The sequence below is a fragment of the Onychomys torridus genome, chromosome 8, assembly GCF_903995425.1.
Source record: "Onychomys torridus chromosome 8, mOncTor1.1, whole genome shotgun sequence".
Taxonomy (NCBI): domain Eukaryota; kingdom Metazoa; phylum Chordata; class Mammalia; order Rodentia; family Cricetidae; genus Onychomys; species Onychomys torridus.
The window spans coordinates 96,615,718-96,635,451 of NC_050450.1; the positions used below are offsets into that span (position 1 = coordinate 96,615,718).

The following is a 19,734-nucleotide window of genomic DNA, read 5'->3' on the forward strand; positions in this document are numbered from 1 at the left end:
CAGCAGTTCTCACCCTTTCTAAGGCTGGGACCCTTTAATACAGCTCCCCATGCTGGTGACTCCCAACCTTAAAATTGTTTCTGTTGCTACTTCCTAACTGTCATTGTGCTACTGTTATGAATCGTAATGTAAATACGTGTGTTTTCCAATGGTCTTAGGTGACCCCTGCAACCCACAGGTTGAGAATGACTGCAACAGTCTCTTCCTGAGTGGGAACTCAGAATTCTGGAGTTGGGGGTAGCTGTGTTAAGATTCTTTCGAGTCCAAGAATGAGGAAGGCTTGTTTTGAGATCATAGAATCTATATCAGAATCCATGGCCTCCTCAGATTGTTTTTAAATTTTGTTTTAGGGAGGAGCCTTCTGGAATTTTTTGTTTTGTTTTTCTGTATTAACTATATTGTACAAATTGGGATGGTTCCTTTGTGAGTGTGTTAGTATTCTCATCTCTAACTGGTTTTCAACATTTTTATAGTGTTGTAGCCCACCTTATTGAGAAGATAGGTAGATAGATGCCCTACCCACTGAAGGCTTTCCCAACAGTTAATTGGAGCTGTCACATCCTGTTTGAACCCTCAGCTTTAAAGACAGTTCTGTCCACTTCCTGCCCCCAGAGAGTTATGAAAGCACTTCCCAGTTGACAAATATTTTCCCAAGTGTTTTTGTTTCTATGGTTGGCTATACCTCATACTTCTATAGTTTCATTTACTGAAAGTCTTTTCTTAGAAGTTTATTAAATCAGTAATGGTTACTAAAAGCAGACTTTTTAAAACTGCTGTGTATATTTGCTATATCTTCCTTGACTTTAATGAGCTACAATTGACAGATAATTGTATATTTTTAAGGTGTATAACTTGATGTTTCTGGTTCTTTCTCCATGTGAAATGATACTGTATTGTTAACCCATCAGCTACTTAGCCCATCCAACAGTTCGTGCTTTCATTTCCTCTGTTCTTGTGGAGAGAACATGTGAGATATGCTGGATTAGTAATTTCAAGTACACAGTACAGTGTGCTTAGAGGCACAGGATGTATATTGGTTGTCAGAACTTGTTCATGTTTTATAACTGAAGCCTCTACCCTATAACCAAGGTTTTCATGTATTCCTCCCCCAAACCAGCCTCAGACAACAACCATTTTATTTTCTCTGCCTTTATTATGTTGGTTTTTGTGAAAATAATATACTACTTTGTAGTAGAATATTTTAAGGTGTGTTACTTTTGTTTATGTTACATTTGTTTGACTCTGTGAAGCTGTGTTACTATGTTTGTGTAAATATCTGTTGGTCTAATAAAGACCAACAACAGCCAGGCAGGAGAAAGGATAGGTGGGGCTGGCAGGCAAAAAGTATATATAGGAGGAGAAAACTGGGAAGAGGATTGGAAGATCTAGCAGCCAGAGAAGGAGGAGGACTCCAGGGGCCAGCCACCCAGCTACACAGCAAGCCACGGAATAAGACTATAAGAACGGGAAAAGCCCAGAGGAAAAAGGTAGTCAGGATAATTTAAGTTAAAGAAAGCTGGCTAAAAACTAAACCAAGCTAAGGCTGGGCATTCATAGTAAGAATAAGCTTCCCTTTGGTATTTGTTTCAGAGCTGGGTGGCTCCCCCCACCCCAAAAAAAGAGTAAAAAACAAACAACAACACTACTTTGTCTGGCTTATTTCATTTAGCATGATTCAAGTGTCTCCAGGTTCATCAATGTTGGAGTAAGTGTGAGGGTGTCCTGTAAGTCCTGTGGACACAGTGTGAGGGTGTCCTGTAAGTCCTGTGGACACAGTGTGAGGGTGTCCTGTAAGTCCTGTGGACACAGTGTGAGGGTGTCCTGTAAGTCCTGTGGACACAGTGTGAGGGTGTCATGTAAGTCCTGTGGACACAGATAGAGAGATACACTCTATCTGCTCATGGTGGGTTTTCATGCCTTGCTGTTAGAACATATAATGAACACAGTTGTGCAGACATCTCTGAGACCCAGTTCCCAGTCTCTTTGGGAATATACTCAGATGTGAGATTTCTGGATCCTAGGGGAGCTCTCTTTCTCTGGGTATCTCATTCTGATTTTAGGTTTTTACTATCATATGCTGTGGGAGGGCATGCATGGGCAGTTTGTGTGTGTAGGGCCCAATGACAACTTTGGGAATAAGTTCTCTTCTTCCAGGTGATCTGGGGAATGACCTCAGTTTTTCAGGTTTGTGGTACATGTGTCCTTATCTACCTCCTACCTCCCCACCCATCATGGTGATTTTACTTTAAATTTATATAGTAATTAGTGATGCTGGCATCTACTGGCCATTTTTATGTCTTCTTTTGAGAAATATTCATTCAGGTTCCTGTACAGTATTTAATCAATTAAGAGGTTTTGCTTTTGAGTTGTATGGGTTCACTGTATTGTTTAGTAGTCCCTGATCAAGTATAATATTTACATATTTTATCCCATTTTGTAGACATTACCTCTGGCAATTTTTTTCTTTACTTCCAGAAATCGGTTTTCAATTTGAGAAATCCTACTTGTCTATTCTTGCTTTTGTTGATTTTGGAGCTGTATAATCTAGTCCTGTTTCAAATAATAATTATATCTATGTGTTTAAATTTACCTTTTGAAGTCATAGGAAATATAATCATTATGATAGGCACTATATATGGCCAACCTTAATACAAGTATGAATGACAAAAGTAAAAAATTATGTAGATCATGAAAATACATGTGTGTGCTGGCCAGATGACTCACAGGCTGAGGCACCTCCGCCAGTCCAGACAGCTTGAGTCCAGTTCCCAGGACCCACAGAGTGGAAGGAAAGAAGTGACTCCCACAAGTTGTCTCCTGACCTCCACTCTCTTCACTCATGTATGCATGCACACACACACACACACACACACACACACACACACACAAAGTCAGATAAATTTAATTTAAAAATTATTAAGTGCATAAGCCAGGCTGTAGTTACAGTGTACTAATATACTCATGTATAGAGTGAGGAATTAAATGATAGAAGTGTTAGAATACTGACCTTATTGAAGTTATAAAGATAACCAATAAAGGAACTGAAATGGTGAAGCAATTATGTTTTGAAGATGGTGAAGAGAGAGCAGGTCTTTATAAATTAAATGTCTTTTATGACAGGAAATTTAAAAAGCAATAATTAAATTAGTAACTCACAAAGACTATAATGGTATAGTGATGGTTACCAATAGAATTAAAAGCAAGCAACTTAGAAAGCAACTTCTGGAAAGTGGGTTGGAGATCAGAAATCATAAAAAAAAATCACTTTACTTCTTGACTTTTTCTGTGTGTATTTTTAAAGTTAAAAATATTTGAGTGAAAAAAATTATAAAGAAAACTTTTGGATATTCAATGGTTGCATTTTTCTTTTTCTATTTGCATCTGCTGCTCTCAGGTAGTTCCCAAAATTAAACTGGTTTGGGTATTGCTAGCTAGTTAACTCATAGTGAATACTGATAAAGAAGTTTGGAGATTCTTAGCTCTTCTGAGTTATAGCTTGTGTTTTGAAATATAGCTTATCTGTGTCTTGTGAACGTCTTTGGGGACCATCATTTACTATTATTTTATAAGAACAGCCAATAAATTCCTCATATTGTTGATATAACAAAGGTATATATTTTAGGATAAGGAAGATAAAAATATTTTTTGAAATTAATCAGGTTGAACAGTTGAGGCTCTAAGACAAACCTTGTAGTCTCCACAGTGGTGATCACAGGCACTTTCACAATGATTGATGCTTTTTATGATACCAAGTAATGAAGAGTCTACAAGCATAGCAAGGACACCAAGATAGGAAGGACATTTGATGATTGCCATGATACAGTTGTCGTCATCAGTAGTGAGTTGAGGAAAGATAAATAAGAACACTGTAGGGAATAAGAACCACATGGAAAACTGAACTGTCAGTATAAATCAATAGAAGATGGATTCAGCCAAACTTTCATAATAAATCTTCAACATCCTGTTAAAATGCAATTTCATGATACATTAAAATATGGGGAAAGAAGCAGAATCACATCCCTCAACAAAACATTGTTTCAGAGTGGAATCGCAAGTGCATAGGGAACACTTCCAGCTGGAGGAAGCCAGGATGTACTTCTACCCGATGACATTGTTTTTTTATTTCCTTAGCATTTCTTTAGTGTTGACACGTTAGTTTAATCAATTTTATTGATTTTGATAGCAATAGTTCATTTTTTTTTTAAAAAAAAAAAAAAGCAGAAAAACAATAATGGCCACTAAGTTTTAGCAAAAGATTTTTAAGTTTCCAAATCATTTGAGTCTGTACCTTTGTTCTGGATCTCTCTAAGACAGTGAAAGATGCTGCAGCTGGCTGAAATGTGGTGCTGTCAGATAGAGTAGGCTTGTGAAGTCAACAAGATTCCTGAACTAAAACACATACCACATCCTCATCCTTTTATTTTATTTTTTTTTTTTTTTTGAGACAGAGTTTCTCTGCATAGCCCTGGCTGTCCTGGAACTCATTCTGTAGACCAGGCTGGCCTCAAACTAAGAGAACGCTTGCCTCTACCTCCTGAATGCCAGGATTAAAGGTGTGCACCACCATACCTGGCAACCCATCTTTTTAAGCCTCTTTTATGTTTGTTTGTTGTTTGTTTGTTTGAAATAACAACCTACATGTTTGCTAGGTTACAAGAAGCTACTTGTAAAATATTGAAGCATTTTAGAATATATGTAAATATGCTCTAATATATAATGGTTTTCTAGAATTGAACTAAAAAGAAAGTTATTTATTTAGGTGATGTGGTTTGTATTGTGGATATAATTTTAGTTAACAGCATCTGCTTTGTTGTGTACATTCAATTGTGAACATGCAGAACTAAGAAAAATATTTCCTTATGACATATGAAATTAGTAACTAAGTTTGTGGCATTTCTTACCCAACAGACAGCAAAAAGTAGACCAGAAAGAACACATTATACAATTCCTACTAATAAAAGTAATATGTACTTTCTGATTTCTTTTATCACATTCTTAGTTAAGTCTCTCATTTTTCTTTGGCTACTTCTTGGCTTTGGAACTGCATAGAATAAAAGGTAGGTCACAAATACTGCTCTGTTTCCATGGCAACGTGCATTTCTGTTTCAACACTTTGCAGGTAGTTATTTTCATTTTTGTCACTTACTTAGTTTTGCTGGGAAATAAATGGCTCAATAAATGGCCTGAGAATAAATCCAATAATGTCAGTATTTTAAGAGTTGTAGAGGGTAGGACTTGAGCCTTAGTACCTAGGCATGACTGCAGATCATTAATCATGATGAGAATCAGTTGATGGGTCAGAAATCAAATTAGATGAGTTAGGGAAAATTAATTCAGATCAAGAAATCTGGGAGAAAGCTTCAAGAGTCTGTTAGCCAAAACATAAAAAAGGATATATTTGTAGTTAGACAATAATCAAATCCTAAAATTGATTGGGAGCTGTAGTTTTAGATAACAGCATTCCAAAGTCCAGCAATCTAGAGCCCAGATCATTAAGCAAGTAAGTGTTGAAAATTGAGGGTAACAGTCTTATCTGGCACCTCAGCCCAGTAGGGCTGTGACCACAGTAGGTAGCTGTGAGTCTGTTTGAAGGCATAGCTTTTTTTCAGGATGGGGTTTAGGGGGATAATCAGGAGTGGATGGAGAACAAGCTTGTTCTCAGGATTGAATGAGGGAGAAAGGAGAGGGGAATCTTTTGTCATTGGTTTAAGAAGAAACAAAATGTCAGATTTTTTTGTCAGGTGACTTTGCTCCACACACTGGGTAAGTACAACATGTGCCATAAACTGTCGTCCTGACAGGCATTGGAAACCTGAGAGAGTAAAAGAAGTCACACACACATTCTAATCACAGAACGACTGGACGCATGCTCACACTGAAATGTATGGACCATATCCACTGTAAAATAGAGCATATTTTTGTTAATACTTAATGAAAATATCAGTATTAGAAATGTGACAGCATACCTTTAGAATTTCTGTTGATGTTCATCTCTAAATTCAGTGTTTCTGTGGATTTTGAAAATTAATATTACCAGAACTTAATCTCCTTAGCTAATGTATTAATCAATTTACCTATATTATTAATAATCAGCATTTTAAATAAATAGCACACACAAGACTCATTTCCCTGATTGAGGTTTCATCTTCTAAGATTTAAGAAGGAACACTGCAATTATCAGTCATTTATAAACATCTTGCTTAAATGTTATGGATTTATTTAGGTTAGGAAATAAGTAACATCAATCAGAATTTGTAAGCTACAAAAATAGATACAGTGAAATACTTTCCATCTCCCCTGACCTGCTGTCCCCACCCCTTCCATTCCTGTCTACAGCAGCACCAGTGTGAAAAGGACCGGCGTCCTTCCACAGATCTGCTCCAGATACTCTACAGTCCTTTTTCATTTTATCGCAAGCCCTGAGTGAAAGTGGGTGCTTTTGATTTTGAAATGTATGGGGAACTATCTTCCTTTTGCTCTCCTTGTTTGGTTCCTTGTTGTCAGCTAATTCAGTTGCAGTGTTGTAGAGGATAGGCCTCTGATGCCACCAGTTTTTGGAAGGGCACTACTTTAATTTCATAAGTACATCTAAGTACGTTTACACGACAAATTTTCCTATGGGGGTTGGGTGTGACCTTTCTCCCCATAGTTTTATTCCATTTGTTGTGTCCTCTGCTTTGCACTTTTCTCCTGTTCTGTGGATTATCTTGTAATGCTTGTAACATACCTTTCATGGGGTATCCATTTAAAATTTTAAAATATTATTCCTTGTATCAGTGTTTCTATTTCATGGATTATGCTGATATATCTAATAACAAGTAGTCAAGGCCTGATACATTTCCTCCTATTTTTTCTTCTCTAAGTTTTTATGTTTTTATTTTTTTGTGTTTATTTTTGTAGCACTGAAGATCAGGTCCAGGACTTTGTGATGCTGAGCAGTGATCTGTGTCCCAGCCCTTCTGTTCTGAGGGTTTGTGTTTACCTTTATGTCCACAGTTCATTTACATCTAATTTTTATGAAAGGAGCGATGATTGTATCTTGGTTGATTTTTTAATGTTTTATAAATTATAAATTTTCATTGAATAGCCTTCCAGGCCAGCAGTTTGTGGGAGTCCTTCTGGGCTATGTGCTCTTCATCAGTCTGTATGTGTGGTCCTTGCTGATTCTCGTTCTCTCCACCAACATTCACTGTAGCTTTATTGGAAGTCCTGATATCAGGCAGCGTGAGTGCTTCAACTTCATTTTCTCATTCCATACTGAACTGTTAATGACTTCTTTCATTCAGATTGTGAACAGTCTGTTTTCACAGTCAAGAATATTTTAAAGGTACCAGTAAAAACAAATCTAAATGAGGGATCAGAAGGATTCTTAAAATATATCGATGTATTACGTATAGAATAAAATTAAAATTTAGGAAAATGTGTTAATAAAGTTTTTAAAGTGCTTATCCATGCTACTAATTTCTTCTTCATTCCTCTAATCCCTCCTTTCCCCCTTCATTTCTTCTTTTTAAAACGTTTAAGTTCAGTTAATACAAACAAAATGGTGCTGAAGGATCTGTATGTGTAGTAAGATGATACTGTATAAAGTAAATCAACACACATAGTAACTCCCATTGCCTATAAAACCATAGCATTCACATCTTCCTGCTGTACCTGTGTAACTAAGCTTGTTCAATCTACACTTGTGCAACTTTGTCTTCTGACTTTCCTATCCTGTTTTCTTTTCCCACCCCTGCCAACATCCCTGGTGATCACTGTTTTGTTCTAGGTATTGAAATCCTTTATATTTTTAGATCTTACATATGAGTGAGACTGTTTGTTCTGCTGTGTGTGGCTAGTCATTTAGCACCTGCCTCTTCAAGAAAACATGCTAGGACAATGCAACTGGTCCTCACTCACTTCTCCCCTGCTTGGCAGATGTTTTACTCTCTACTTCTCATTTTTCAAAAATTCTCCTGTCACTGAAAATTCCCTGTCATCACCTTTCTCTTCCTCAAACTCTAAATAGGCATATATGGGGGTCTCACTTTCCCTCCCCTTCCATACCTGCAACCATCTCATTCATTAGTTGTCATTTCCTGGTTTACTTGGCTGTAATGTGGGTGCTTTCTTAAGTTCCTTCTACATTTAACCGTTTGCTGCTACTGTGCTTTAACTGCCTTCCTTCGCCCGTCCTGTCTGCCTATAGGCACTGTCTTGGTGACTGGGTCCTCAGCTCTTTAGTGCCTACTTTCTTTTATGCCTATTCTGATGATTACAGAGCATGGGGAGGCTAACTTGTTCATGATGATTTTTTGATGGTTTTTCTGTATTCCCATTATTAATGTTAAGAAACACTCGAAGGCCTTTACCTGAGAAACCTTTTCTTCAGAGGGGAATTGGTATTGGTTTCAGCTGAGAATAGAAAACACTTGCTCTGAAACCACTTTACCAGTTCCAGATTCTCCAGTGTATTCAAGGGCAGCTGTGTTCTCCAGCTGTGTCCTTGCTTTGGAGCCACAATATGATGTGTCCCCTGTTCCTTCTACAGTGCCTTGCCTTTGGTGTTTGCTTTGTTAGTTTCTCTGCTTTCAGAACAGGAAATACAACCTGGGCATGGTTTGCTTTGTTTTGTTTTTTTTTTTCCTTTGCACAATTCAATTATTTCTATGAATGAAGACATATCAAAAAAGTCTCATGCAAGATTTAGTTGTTTCACTTCTTGAAGGACTCTCTGAATACCTCAATTATGAAACTGGTTGAAGTCAGGATGGTAACTCAACAATCTTCCTCTTTTCTTCTTGCCTTCAGTGTGCATTTAGTTATTTAGTTATTTACAATTCTGCTTCTAAAGTTATACCCATCCATTCTACTCTCAACTCAGTGGGCCTTTCTGTCTCTCTTGAGTATATTTAATCAATCTTACAGCATTCTGGATTCTTTCATGTCTACACTGTTTTCTTCAGTAGTTCCTCATTTCTCTTGAATTTGGTGTCTGGTTTCTTTCATGCTTCTCATTCTTTGTATACCTGAAATATCCTGTCTATGCCTATCTACAGATGCCATTTCTTCTTCTTAAGGTCCAGCTGAGGTTATCGGTTTTATTTAGTATGAACAGTTTGTAATTATTATTAAGCCTCTGAGTGGTTATTTACAAGTGGCAGCAGGACAGGGAACTGGCAGGCAGGACACAGAAAAGCTTCTAACTACAAATTAGTTTTACAGAGCCTTTCCTAGCTAGAAGTTACTGCTTCATTTGAATTCTCATGGTACCTCTCATCTGTTATGGTGAGTGTGTAGTTTATATTTTCTTCTCAAAATTCCTTAGGGAATTTTTTCCTGGTGTTTCCTATCATTATAACTTTTACATAATACAGATGTATTAAACATAGTAAATTACATGTAATTTTAAGTAGTAACATTGAAAGGTTTAAGCTTCTTGTGCTTTTCATAAAGTTTTTGTAAAAGATGATGGAGATTGTCGATTTAGCTTCATGTGTCGGGATTTCACTGATGTGCCTTTATACCAAAAGGTCTGAAAATAAGTTTTCAACTTGGAAAATAATCCAACTGGTTAACAGCATGCCCTCAATGTAAGTGACATTGTATTTTTATTAGTGTATTTATAAATTTTATTTGTAGCCAGTCTGATGTTGATCCTGGAAATTCATAATCATCTGTAGAGTGTTTGAACTTTGCTGTTCTGTTACCAGAACTTGTGAGATTCCAAGTGGCTTTGAGATCATTAGCTTTCTAAGGAAACTGGCAGTACATTTTCAATTATTGATTGAAAGTCAACTTGAAAACAGTTGTTTTTATGGTGTAGTATAGACACAGCCTTTAGTAACCTATTAAATTTTTTAAATGATTTGTTTTGGCTACATGTGTGTATGTGTATATCATGTGGGCCTGGCGCCTGAGGAAGCCAGAAGATGGTATCAGATCCCTGTTACTGGAGTGCAGAAGGTTGTGAACCACCATGTTGATGATGAGAACCAAAACTGGATCCTGTGCCAGTGCTCTTAACCACTGAGCCATCTCTCCATCCCCTGCCTGTGAAATTTTCATTAATTCAGTTACTTTATATCCATCACATAGATGAAATTTTATAGCTTATTATTTACAATAGTAGGGCAACACAAAAGCACCTGCTTCTCACTGATGCTGGTGCTCAAATCGGTCTAGTTATCAACACATGCTATGACATAAGTGAAGCCTTCACCCTTAAGTTCTCTCTTATCATTTCATTTTGTCTACAGTTAGTTGATGCATTTTCAGGATAGATTTTTCTTTTTGAAGATCATCATTAAACTTAAGCAGTGTGTGTGTCCATATTTCCAGCAATTAAATACTCCTTTCTCTAATTCAACATCACATACCAAGTCAGGCAATAGAATATACACGATACAGTACAGCACTAGGGAGGTGTGGAGTAAATTGTGCACATGCACACTGTGGGTCATACCAGAAATGGATTAGATATTTCTTTAGAGCAATTGGATGGGGGGGAGTGGACATAATTGTATCTTTCGTGCAAATAACTTTGACAATGTACCCTAAAGCAACATTTCTTTGTAATTTGTTCACAAATTTATCATGTGATTATCAATAATTATCAATAAGACAACAGAAGGGAGAGGCACTTGCCAAAAGAGCTCACATCAGCTTCCTGCTATATTTTTCCACACACCCATGGTTTCTATGTTGGGACTGCTGTAGTTTCTCTTGGGAGCTTCTTGGAGTTTGTTTTGTTGCTTTGAAGGTATTTATTGGCCTGGAGCTCTAGATCCATGCTTCCCGGGTTCTACAGTGTGGACTAGGCAGGACAGCCAGTTCTGTGTTGTCACCTGGAGATCAGGGAGCTTTTTAAAGTACTTTGTCTTCAGAAGCATGTCTAGTGTTTCTGTTTGTCCAATCTTAGTGTTCTCATCTATTATCAATTTAATTAAATGACTATTTGTTATTTTAATTATCAAGATTGGAGGAATCATTAATAAAAACAAGGAATAAAAAGCAAGAGACTTTTCAAACATAATTGATCTGTTGCTATCTATTGATATGCAAATGTATAGGTCCCTATGAAAGGAGAAAACAAGCTTTAAAACATTCGGTGTATTTTCAGAAAGAAAAAGATTTATCTTTTCTAGTACACATTTATGAGAGCTGGCTTTTTTTTTTTTTTTTCTGGTTTTTCAAGACAGGGTTTCCCTGTGTAGTTCCTGGAGCTTACTTGGTAGCCCAGACTGGCCTCAAACTCACAGAGATCTGCCTGGCTCTGCCTCCTGAGTGCTGGGATTAAAGGCATGTGCCACCACAGCCCGGCAGATTTAGCTCAGTGGTAGTGTGCTTGTCTAGCTAGCAAGCGCAAGGCCCTGGGTTCAATCCTCAGTTCAAAAGAGAGAGAGAGAGAGAGCTGGCTTTTTATGGAAGTCCTATGCATTCTTCTGAGGTGATTTTAAGTTGGCATTTTTATAGAGACAGAATAAAAAAAGGGAACAGTACCACCTCAGCCTTCTGTCATCATTAAACATAAATGTCTTTGTGCTCCACCTGTAATAGTTTGAGTAAGGAGCAGGCTGAGCAGGCCAGCCAGTGATGATCTTCCTCAGTGCAAAATGAAAGACTCAGTACGTTATTGCAGTTTGCAATTGTATTATTGCAGAATTCCAGTATCTATCAGTGAATTACCGCAAAGATTAAATCAAATAATCTGTATAAGATGCCATGTGCAAACTAAATATTTCAAAACTCCAAGTTATCATTTAGCAAGTAGAAATAGTAAAGTTTTTAAATAAAACAATGAATATAATATTTTTGTTGATGGTGAGGTATAATTATTTTAATTCCTACAAAATTTTTATTTTTTTATTTTTAAATGTGTTTTTATTCTTTGAGAATTACACACACACACACACACACACACACACACACACACACACACACACGTATTTTGATCATATCCACTCCTGTTCCCATCCTCCATCTCCTCCCAGATCTTTCCCTGATCTCAGTTAGTACTGCCCTTACTCATTTCTATGTGAGGCCACCCACTGGAGCACAGGTAGCCTACCAGGAGCACATCCATGAGGTAAACTAAACTTCTTCACCCTAGCAGCCTGCAGCTACCAAAAGCAGTTCAGCTTCTGTGCTGGAATTCTGATTGCCTGGATCTTGTGCAGACTTAGTTCAAGTACCCACAGCTGCTGTGAGTGCAGGAGTGCCATGGCCCTGTCATGTCCAGAAAACACTGTGTCACGGCACTGTCCTTTCCAGTCTCTGGCTTTTCCAGTCTTGCCCCTCTCAAGTTTATCTTTTTGTTTCATTTTATTATTTTAGGGTCTATGTGTCTGTCAGAATGACATGATTGGCAGACACCCACTTTGTCCCTACAGATAACATGCCAAGAAATAGGAGCTTACATTTTTTTAAGAGCACAAACGTTGAATAGAGCACTATGAACCAGAACCTCTACAAGTTGTGAATAGTAAAACAGTCAAAGAAGCCTCTAAGACTTTGCTGCTTGGCATGCCATCTGTGGACTAGAAAGTAGTCATGTTTAATGTGTTATGTCATGATTAAAGAAAACATAAATGGATTTAACCTGGTGAAAGAATGTGAAGTTTCTGAGCATACTGTACAAAGAGTAAAACTAAAATAAGCAAAACACCTGAGACTTAGAACCTGGATGGACCTGACAGCGTAGCAGAAGCCAAAGAAAACAACATGGAGACTGCTGCATGAGGAATGTGAAAGGTATCAAGAGAAATGAAAGAACAGGAGATTTTCATTAGAAGTGTGTAGTAGTGTTGTGGGAAGAAAGATACTCCAGGTTCTCTACAGAAGCAGAAGAGCCGGGTTCACTGAAAACTTGCAGTACTTGTCAAAGATTCGACATAGCTTTAGAAAGTAACAAGCTTGGTCCAAATAACAAGCAAGTGGACGCTTAGGGGAAAATAAAGAAACCAAGGAGCACTGGAGACAAAGAGCAGACCTGGAAAGCAGGCAGAGACGGAGTGAAGTCCCTGGAAAGGACTAACCGCACCAGAAAGAGACTTTGAGACCAGTACACACTGCAGGGGTTGGTGCCTATCCACGAGGAAAGAACGTAAAATGTGGTGGAGGGCAGCAAAGTGGTATTCTCTGTGAGAAGAGAAGAGTGAGGAACCAGGATGGGAAATGCAGCACATGAAGGAATGGACTTATTTAGACTAAAAGACAAACATGGAGGAAATACGAAGTAGAAGAGCAGTACGAATAGCATGGGAGGGTTTTAACCAGGGCAGTATTCAAGTGCAGGGACGAATTGGACTAGATGTCTACTTAAAAGACACATATTGGTAAGAGTTTAAAAAGGAAGTTGAAAGTCAGTATGCTGCTTATAATGTATATATTTAAAATTGAAGATGCAGAAAGCTTTAAAGTAAAACATTAAATAAAATATACCAAATAAATACCCCCACATCTAAAGACCTGTCATTCATGTCCTTAACCCTAAGCAAAAGGGACTTTATGGCAGACTCATGCTGGAGGTGAGGAGGGCAATTATTTAATAATAATGGCATATGAGGATCATTATTTGATAACAAAAAGCCAGTGAACAAGATGTGTCCCTTGCAATCTCAAAATATATAAATGGAAACTTGACAAGGAGGAGCAAACAAATTTGTTAGTACAGTGAGAGATTTTAATGTGCATCATTAGCTGACAGCTTATGTTTGCATGTATCAGTAGGTCATAGACTTCAGCAACATAAATATTTGATCCAATGGACATTTATAGAATGCAGCACTCAACATATGTAGAAAGTTTAGGCCAATTCCTTAGCCATCTTTCATGAAGCTTTTTTAAAAATGGCAACATTGCTTACCAACATTCTCAATTTTAGTAATGGGAGGTATGGTACATTCTGTACTCCTGACCTCAGTGTGGTCAGTGCCCTTATGGAACAGTGAAACATAGAGGCATGGATACTGAGAGAGAGAGAGAGAGAGAGAGAGAGAGAGAGAGAGAGAGAGAGAGAGAGAGAGAGAGAGAGAGATTGCTGGCAAGGTGGAGAAGAGGCTGGAATGCTGTGTCTACACACCAAGGAAAACCAAGTGTGGATAGCAGATGCCAGTATCTAAGAGAGATGAATGGAAAGAGTTTTTCAGAACCCCAGAAGCAACCAACTCAGACAGCTCTTGGTTTGGAGGTTGCTACCCTCCAGAACTGGGAGAGAATAGATTTCTCCTATATTTTAAATATCTATTTATTTTGTGTGTAGGAGTGTGTTTGCCTGCATGTATAGATGCACACTTTGTGCAGGCCTACTGCCCACAGAGGAAGACACTGAATCCCCCTTCTGACTAGAGTTATGGAGGTTGTGAGCTGCCACGTGGATGCTGGGAACCAAACCTGGTGTTCTGCCTGAGCAGCAAGTGCTCGCAATTGCCGAGCCCTCTCTCTAGCTTCACCTTAGTGTTCTTTAAACCACCCAGTTTATGGCACTTTGTTACAGCAGCCTTAGGAAACCTAGCCCATGAATTTCATAGCTAAGAAGCATACATCTGAATGATTCACAAGTCAAAGGAAAGAAGAAAGGAAGTTAAATGTGTGTTGGACTAAGTGATAACAAAAACACCATATATCTACAATAAACAGATGGAATACAACTTCAAGTTTATACATCAGAAAAGAAAGGATAAAAATGAGTTAGCTATCCAAAATAAGAAATTGGAAGAAGAAATATGAAAGAATCTAAGAAAATAGAAGTAAGGACATAACAAAATCAAAGCCAAAGCCAATGATATGAAAACAAAAATACAAGGACATTAGATGAATTCCAAGAACTTGATGTTGAATATTTTAAAAAGCCAGTTTTAGAAGAATACTCATTCCACCAACATAGGTATTATGAAGAAATAAACTTAGGAAATGTGGTGATGTATAAAGAAACAATATATAGAAGAATGTTCTTTCTCCACGTGGCATTTACCTCTGAGGTGAGGGACAGCGTGGGATTGACAGACACAGAGAGCCACAAAGATCTGGGTGGGGACATGAAGGACAGGTGGCCTTGGAAACTGTGTATTTATTGGCCCTGTGTAGTAGTTCCTTTGTGACTTCTCTCATGTATCTTCTGTTTTGCCTAGATCATTGCTGACATGGAGGCCCAGGTTCATAAGTTGAGGGAAGAACTGATCAGTGTGAACTCTCAGAGGAAACAGCAGCTGGTAGAACTGGGTCTTCTTCGAGAGGAAGAAAAGCAGAGGGCTGCGAGGGACCATGAGACTGCTGTCAACAAGCTGAAGGCTGAGTCTGAAAGGGCAAAAATGGAGCTGAAAAAGACACATGCTGCCGAGACCGAGATGACCCTGGAGAAGGTGAGGAGCTGTTTGGAAGGACTCTGCTTAGACTGTGGAAGTGCAGATTTAAAACCCACTGTCCCTGCTCTGCTTCTTGGTCTCTGGAAGTGGGCAGATATGAATCTACTCTTCAGATTTAGATGAGCACTTTGAAAATCTTGCTCTGTCTTATGCACTGCTAAAATGCTCTAAGGAACTACTTAACTTTCCCTTGACTCTAATGGGAGGGGTTCTCTGGGCTAGCCCCTTTCATAGTAACTAAATACTGTGATAGAATAGTGTTATCACATCATTACATACCATGTAGTAGGGACTGTGTGAGCTATAGCTCTGAATTCTCTTAGGTTATACATTTTCCCTAGGTTGATGTCTAATAGTTATTTCTAGTCTTTATAATTTCTCTTTAATAACACTAACAAAAATGATGATGTATTCTCCTAAGTTGATATTTTAGAAGAAATAAGTTCATTTAGAATGTTATATTATTGAAATACATATCAATATAGTTTTTATACATTTGGCTTAGATTACATTCAAGTTACAATCTAGAATATTCTTTTTAAAAGCTGAAATATTTAATCAGGTGCTGAAAGAGCATTGCTGTTCATCATACCAAGTGTAAATTGTTCCTAGAGCTCTTTTTTCTGTTTTGTTGTTGTTGTTGTTGTTGTTGTTGTTGTTTGTTTGTTTGTTTCTTAATGCCAGGCTGGATCTTCAGACTAGAACTTGGAAAGGGAAATTTAAGAATCATCTAATTCTGTTCAACTTCTACTTTTCTTTTCCTTTCTTTTCCTTTTTCAAGAATGTTGAGCCCCAAAAGAGTCCGTACGATCACTCTAGGCATTATCACACAGATCTTACAGTGTGAGCTAGGGCTATGCCTTAGTGCCTTAATTCACACAGAAGTCAGCTTTTAACACACTTTGCCAATGGCAGAGTAGCTCTGTACTCACAATTAAGTAGTAAGGATGCTCCAAAGAGCTGAAAGTGTGTCTGGCCTGTTAGATACCAGTGTGGACACTAGTGTGGCTGCAAATGAGGACCAAGGAGAATCCAGAGTGGAGTCCTCAGGGCCTCAGCCCAGGGCCTGAGGTTGTCATAGTATGATATATTACTGTGACTCTGAGTAGAGGAGGCATCCATGCTTGAACAGAGTAGTGGTGTAATCTGACTGGACCCTATAAAGAGGGATCTCTCCATGAAAAAACGGACTAGCTGGAGGGCAAAGGAGGAAGGGGAGGAGACTAGCCATCAGTGGTGGCACATGCCTGTAACCCCAGCACTCAGGAGGCAGAGGCAGGTGAATCTCTGTGAGTTTGAGGCCAGCCTGGTCTACAAAGCTACAGAGAAACCCTGTCTCAAAACACCAAAAAAATAAAAATAAAAATAAAAATAAAATTAAAAGTGCTGCCTGAACATGAGCTGTGGTGTTTACTTGCTGTTGAAAGGATGTTTCTGGATACTTGAGGAAAAGGTAGGCCTGGAGAAAACAGGTGTAGAAGTTGCCCACAGAGAACGCCTGGCTTGTGGTTTGGGGAGTGAGACTGCTAATGAGAAGAAGGTGAAGAAGGAGGAAGAAGGAGAGGCAGACAGACAGACAGACAAGCATTTCAGTCATAAAAGGGTCATCGAGGTAAAAGAATTATGTACAGAATTTATTTTCATGGAACACAGAAAATGAGTCTTTGGAAAGCAGGCCTGTCAAGAATGTGACAGCGAGTCAAGAAGGATGAGGGTTGAGGAGAGGTCACTGGATTGAAGCTGAGAAGTCACTGATGATCTTGGACAGCATGCTGAAAATGATAGTGTAGACGCAAACCATGTTTGCCGAAGTTGAGTGAGGCCATGAAGATGCGGGAGCCCTCTGTTGACTGGGAAACTCTGACATTACAATCAGCAGGAGTCAAAGCAGAGTGTCTTTTTACACTGAACACCTCGAGCATTTTGAAGCTGGAGAGAAGGGACTATCAGGGGTAGTCCAGTCTGGAGACTGGCAGAAGATGACAGATAGCATGCCTTCTGGCAGCAAAAGAAGGCACAGCTGAGAGCAAGCCCACCTCAGCCCTTGGCTACGAGGGTGCAGACACATGGCTATCAGTGTCTTCCTGGGATATGCCACTCTCTAGCTTCTAGGTCCTACCACCTCAGCTCATAATGGTCTATAGTGTTCTAATAGCTAGCCTTCCCTTTCTCCCTCTGCCCGCCTCGGAGGATCCTTCACCGTGTTCTTCATCTACAGGCTGACTTACTTAACCACCTCTTTCATAATGTCTTTCTAGTTCATCTCACAGTATTAAATCATGCTTTTATTTGGGCTTTCTTGTTTATTCTCTATCCCTTCCACCCACTAGAGTGTAAGTCCCACAGGCAGAGAACCTCATATGCAGTTCAGCTGTATACCACTGAAGAAAGAGAAGCCTGGTGCATGGGAGATGCTCACCACTAATTCATATTGTGTGAGAGACAGGAGACATACCTGTTACCCAGGAAAGAGGCAGAAAGAGGGTTGGTAAAGATAAAAAATTCCATGACAGAACTTGAAAGGGACTTATAGGCAAATATTTACCACCAGATCTTGATGCAGTCAGGAGTTTCAAGAAGTGTGGAAGTAGGATCCATGGTAATACTGAAGGAATGTGGGACTATGCTCCCATCCACAGGATGGAGGGGGGCAGTGTGAGTGTGGAAGAATGGGGTTCACTTAATGGACTAAGAATGCAGGTCATACAGAGAGACGGAAGTGATGGCAGTGGTTGTAGGCATCACGGAAGAAGAGCACTGACAGGCTAACTAGAATGCAGGGGATGTGGGCCACAAAGAGAGCAGTCTGAAGAAATGGGAGATGGGAGAGAGCAGTGCGCCTGCTGACTCTTGGCGACTGTTGGTTTGGATGAGTTGGTAAAATATATCAACCTCAAAGTCCATACGATAAAATCCATGTCCTGGGTTCTTGATACTGTCTTATTTGTATTTCATATTGATAAATGTTTTATTGAACTAGTACAAACGAGATTAGCAGTTTCAACTGCAGAAAATGCCTGGACTAAGTCAAAAGCATGCCTTGTGAATATTATTTTTTAAAGCTCCAAGAACAAATATGATGCTTTGCACAAAAGACATTCATTAAATGTTATGTGAGTGAATCAAAGAATTCAGTATAGCCCTAGTGGATAAATAAATTATATGTCATCCAAATTTGATTTTAATCCATTATAGATACTTTGGATAGGGCAAAATTTATCTTTGTATTCAAATATTCATTTGTGTCTCATATAATTTCTTCCATAGTATTTAAATAAGTTAAACATGAAGCTTATTTTAGTATAACTTTGATTTTTCTCTACAAATTAATAAACATTTTAGAATCACCTATGAAAAATTTAAATCAATACTGGTAAGCTGAAAGTTTAGTTGCTAATCATTCTGCAAAGTTGCTAAAATCTCATCACCCAATTAGAAAACTTAATATAGTGCTTGGAAGATAATTCAGTGGTAAGAGCACTTGCACAAATGTGAGGACCCGAGTTCAAATCTTCAGAATTTCCCTAAAGAAAATGGTACAGTTATGCATACCTGAGTAACCCCAGCATTACTGGGTAGAGATTAATGGATGAGCTAGGCCTTGTTTGCTAGGCTACCAACCCATAATGATAAAGTTATGTTCAGTGAGGGGCGTTGTGTGAAGGGAATAAGACAGACTGATACAAGACACTCAATGTTCTCTTACCTAAGCACTTGCATGTGGCATGAACCCCCATCTCTCTCTCTCTCTCACACACACACACACATACATACACACATGTGCGCACACACACACATACACACGCACACACACGCTCACACACACACATACATACACACACCACATACACACACATACATACATACACACACACATACATACACACACACACACACACACGTGCGCGCACGCACACTCACACACACACACGCATATACCATGCACAACTTAATATGTAGATACACCTGAAAGTTAAAATATTTGCTAGCAGCTATCAATCAGAACCAAGGTCTTATTATTGTGTGTAAACTTAGATTCAAAGAGAAGATAACACTAGAATAGTAAGTGATCTAAGTAGAACCTCCCATGTAGACCTGGGTCCCTTCAGTGGCACAATGTTACAGTTAGAAAAACACTAAATCAAGATTCTACCTGACTGACTGTCAGCAGTGATTTAGACCTAGATGATATCATCAATGGTCTTGAGTTATGGAAAACATGAAGTACCTCCACAAGGTCAAGTCCTTGAAGTAGAGTATCCAAGAGAAAACATGATTGACATTTGCAAAGTGAAAGCTGCTTTTATGTACTCACTCATAGGAGGATACTAGATGTAAAACAAAGATGACTAGACTGCTATGCAACTCCAGGGAGGCTACCTAGATA

General features: G+C 38.6%; 1 protein-coding gene across 1 annotated transcript in view; it reads left to right on the forward strand.

The window, feature by feature from the left end:
* Positions 1-19,734, forward strand: part of Cep112 (centrosomal protein 112) — a 385,003-nt gene that overhangs the window by 204,709 nt on the left and 160,560 nt on the right. The window contains exon 22 of the mRNA XM_036195322.1: positions 15,114-15,344. Coding sequence (XP_036051215.1) covers positions 15,114-15,344 — 231 coding nt within the window. The remainder of the gene's footprint in view (positions 1-15,113; positions 15,345-19,734) is intronic.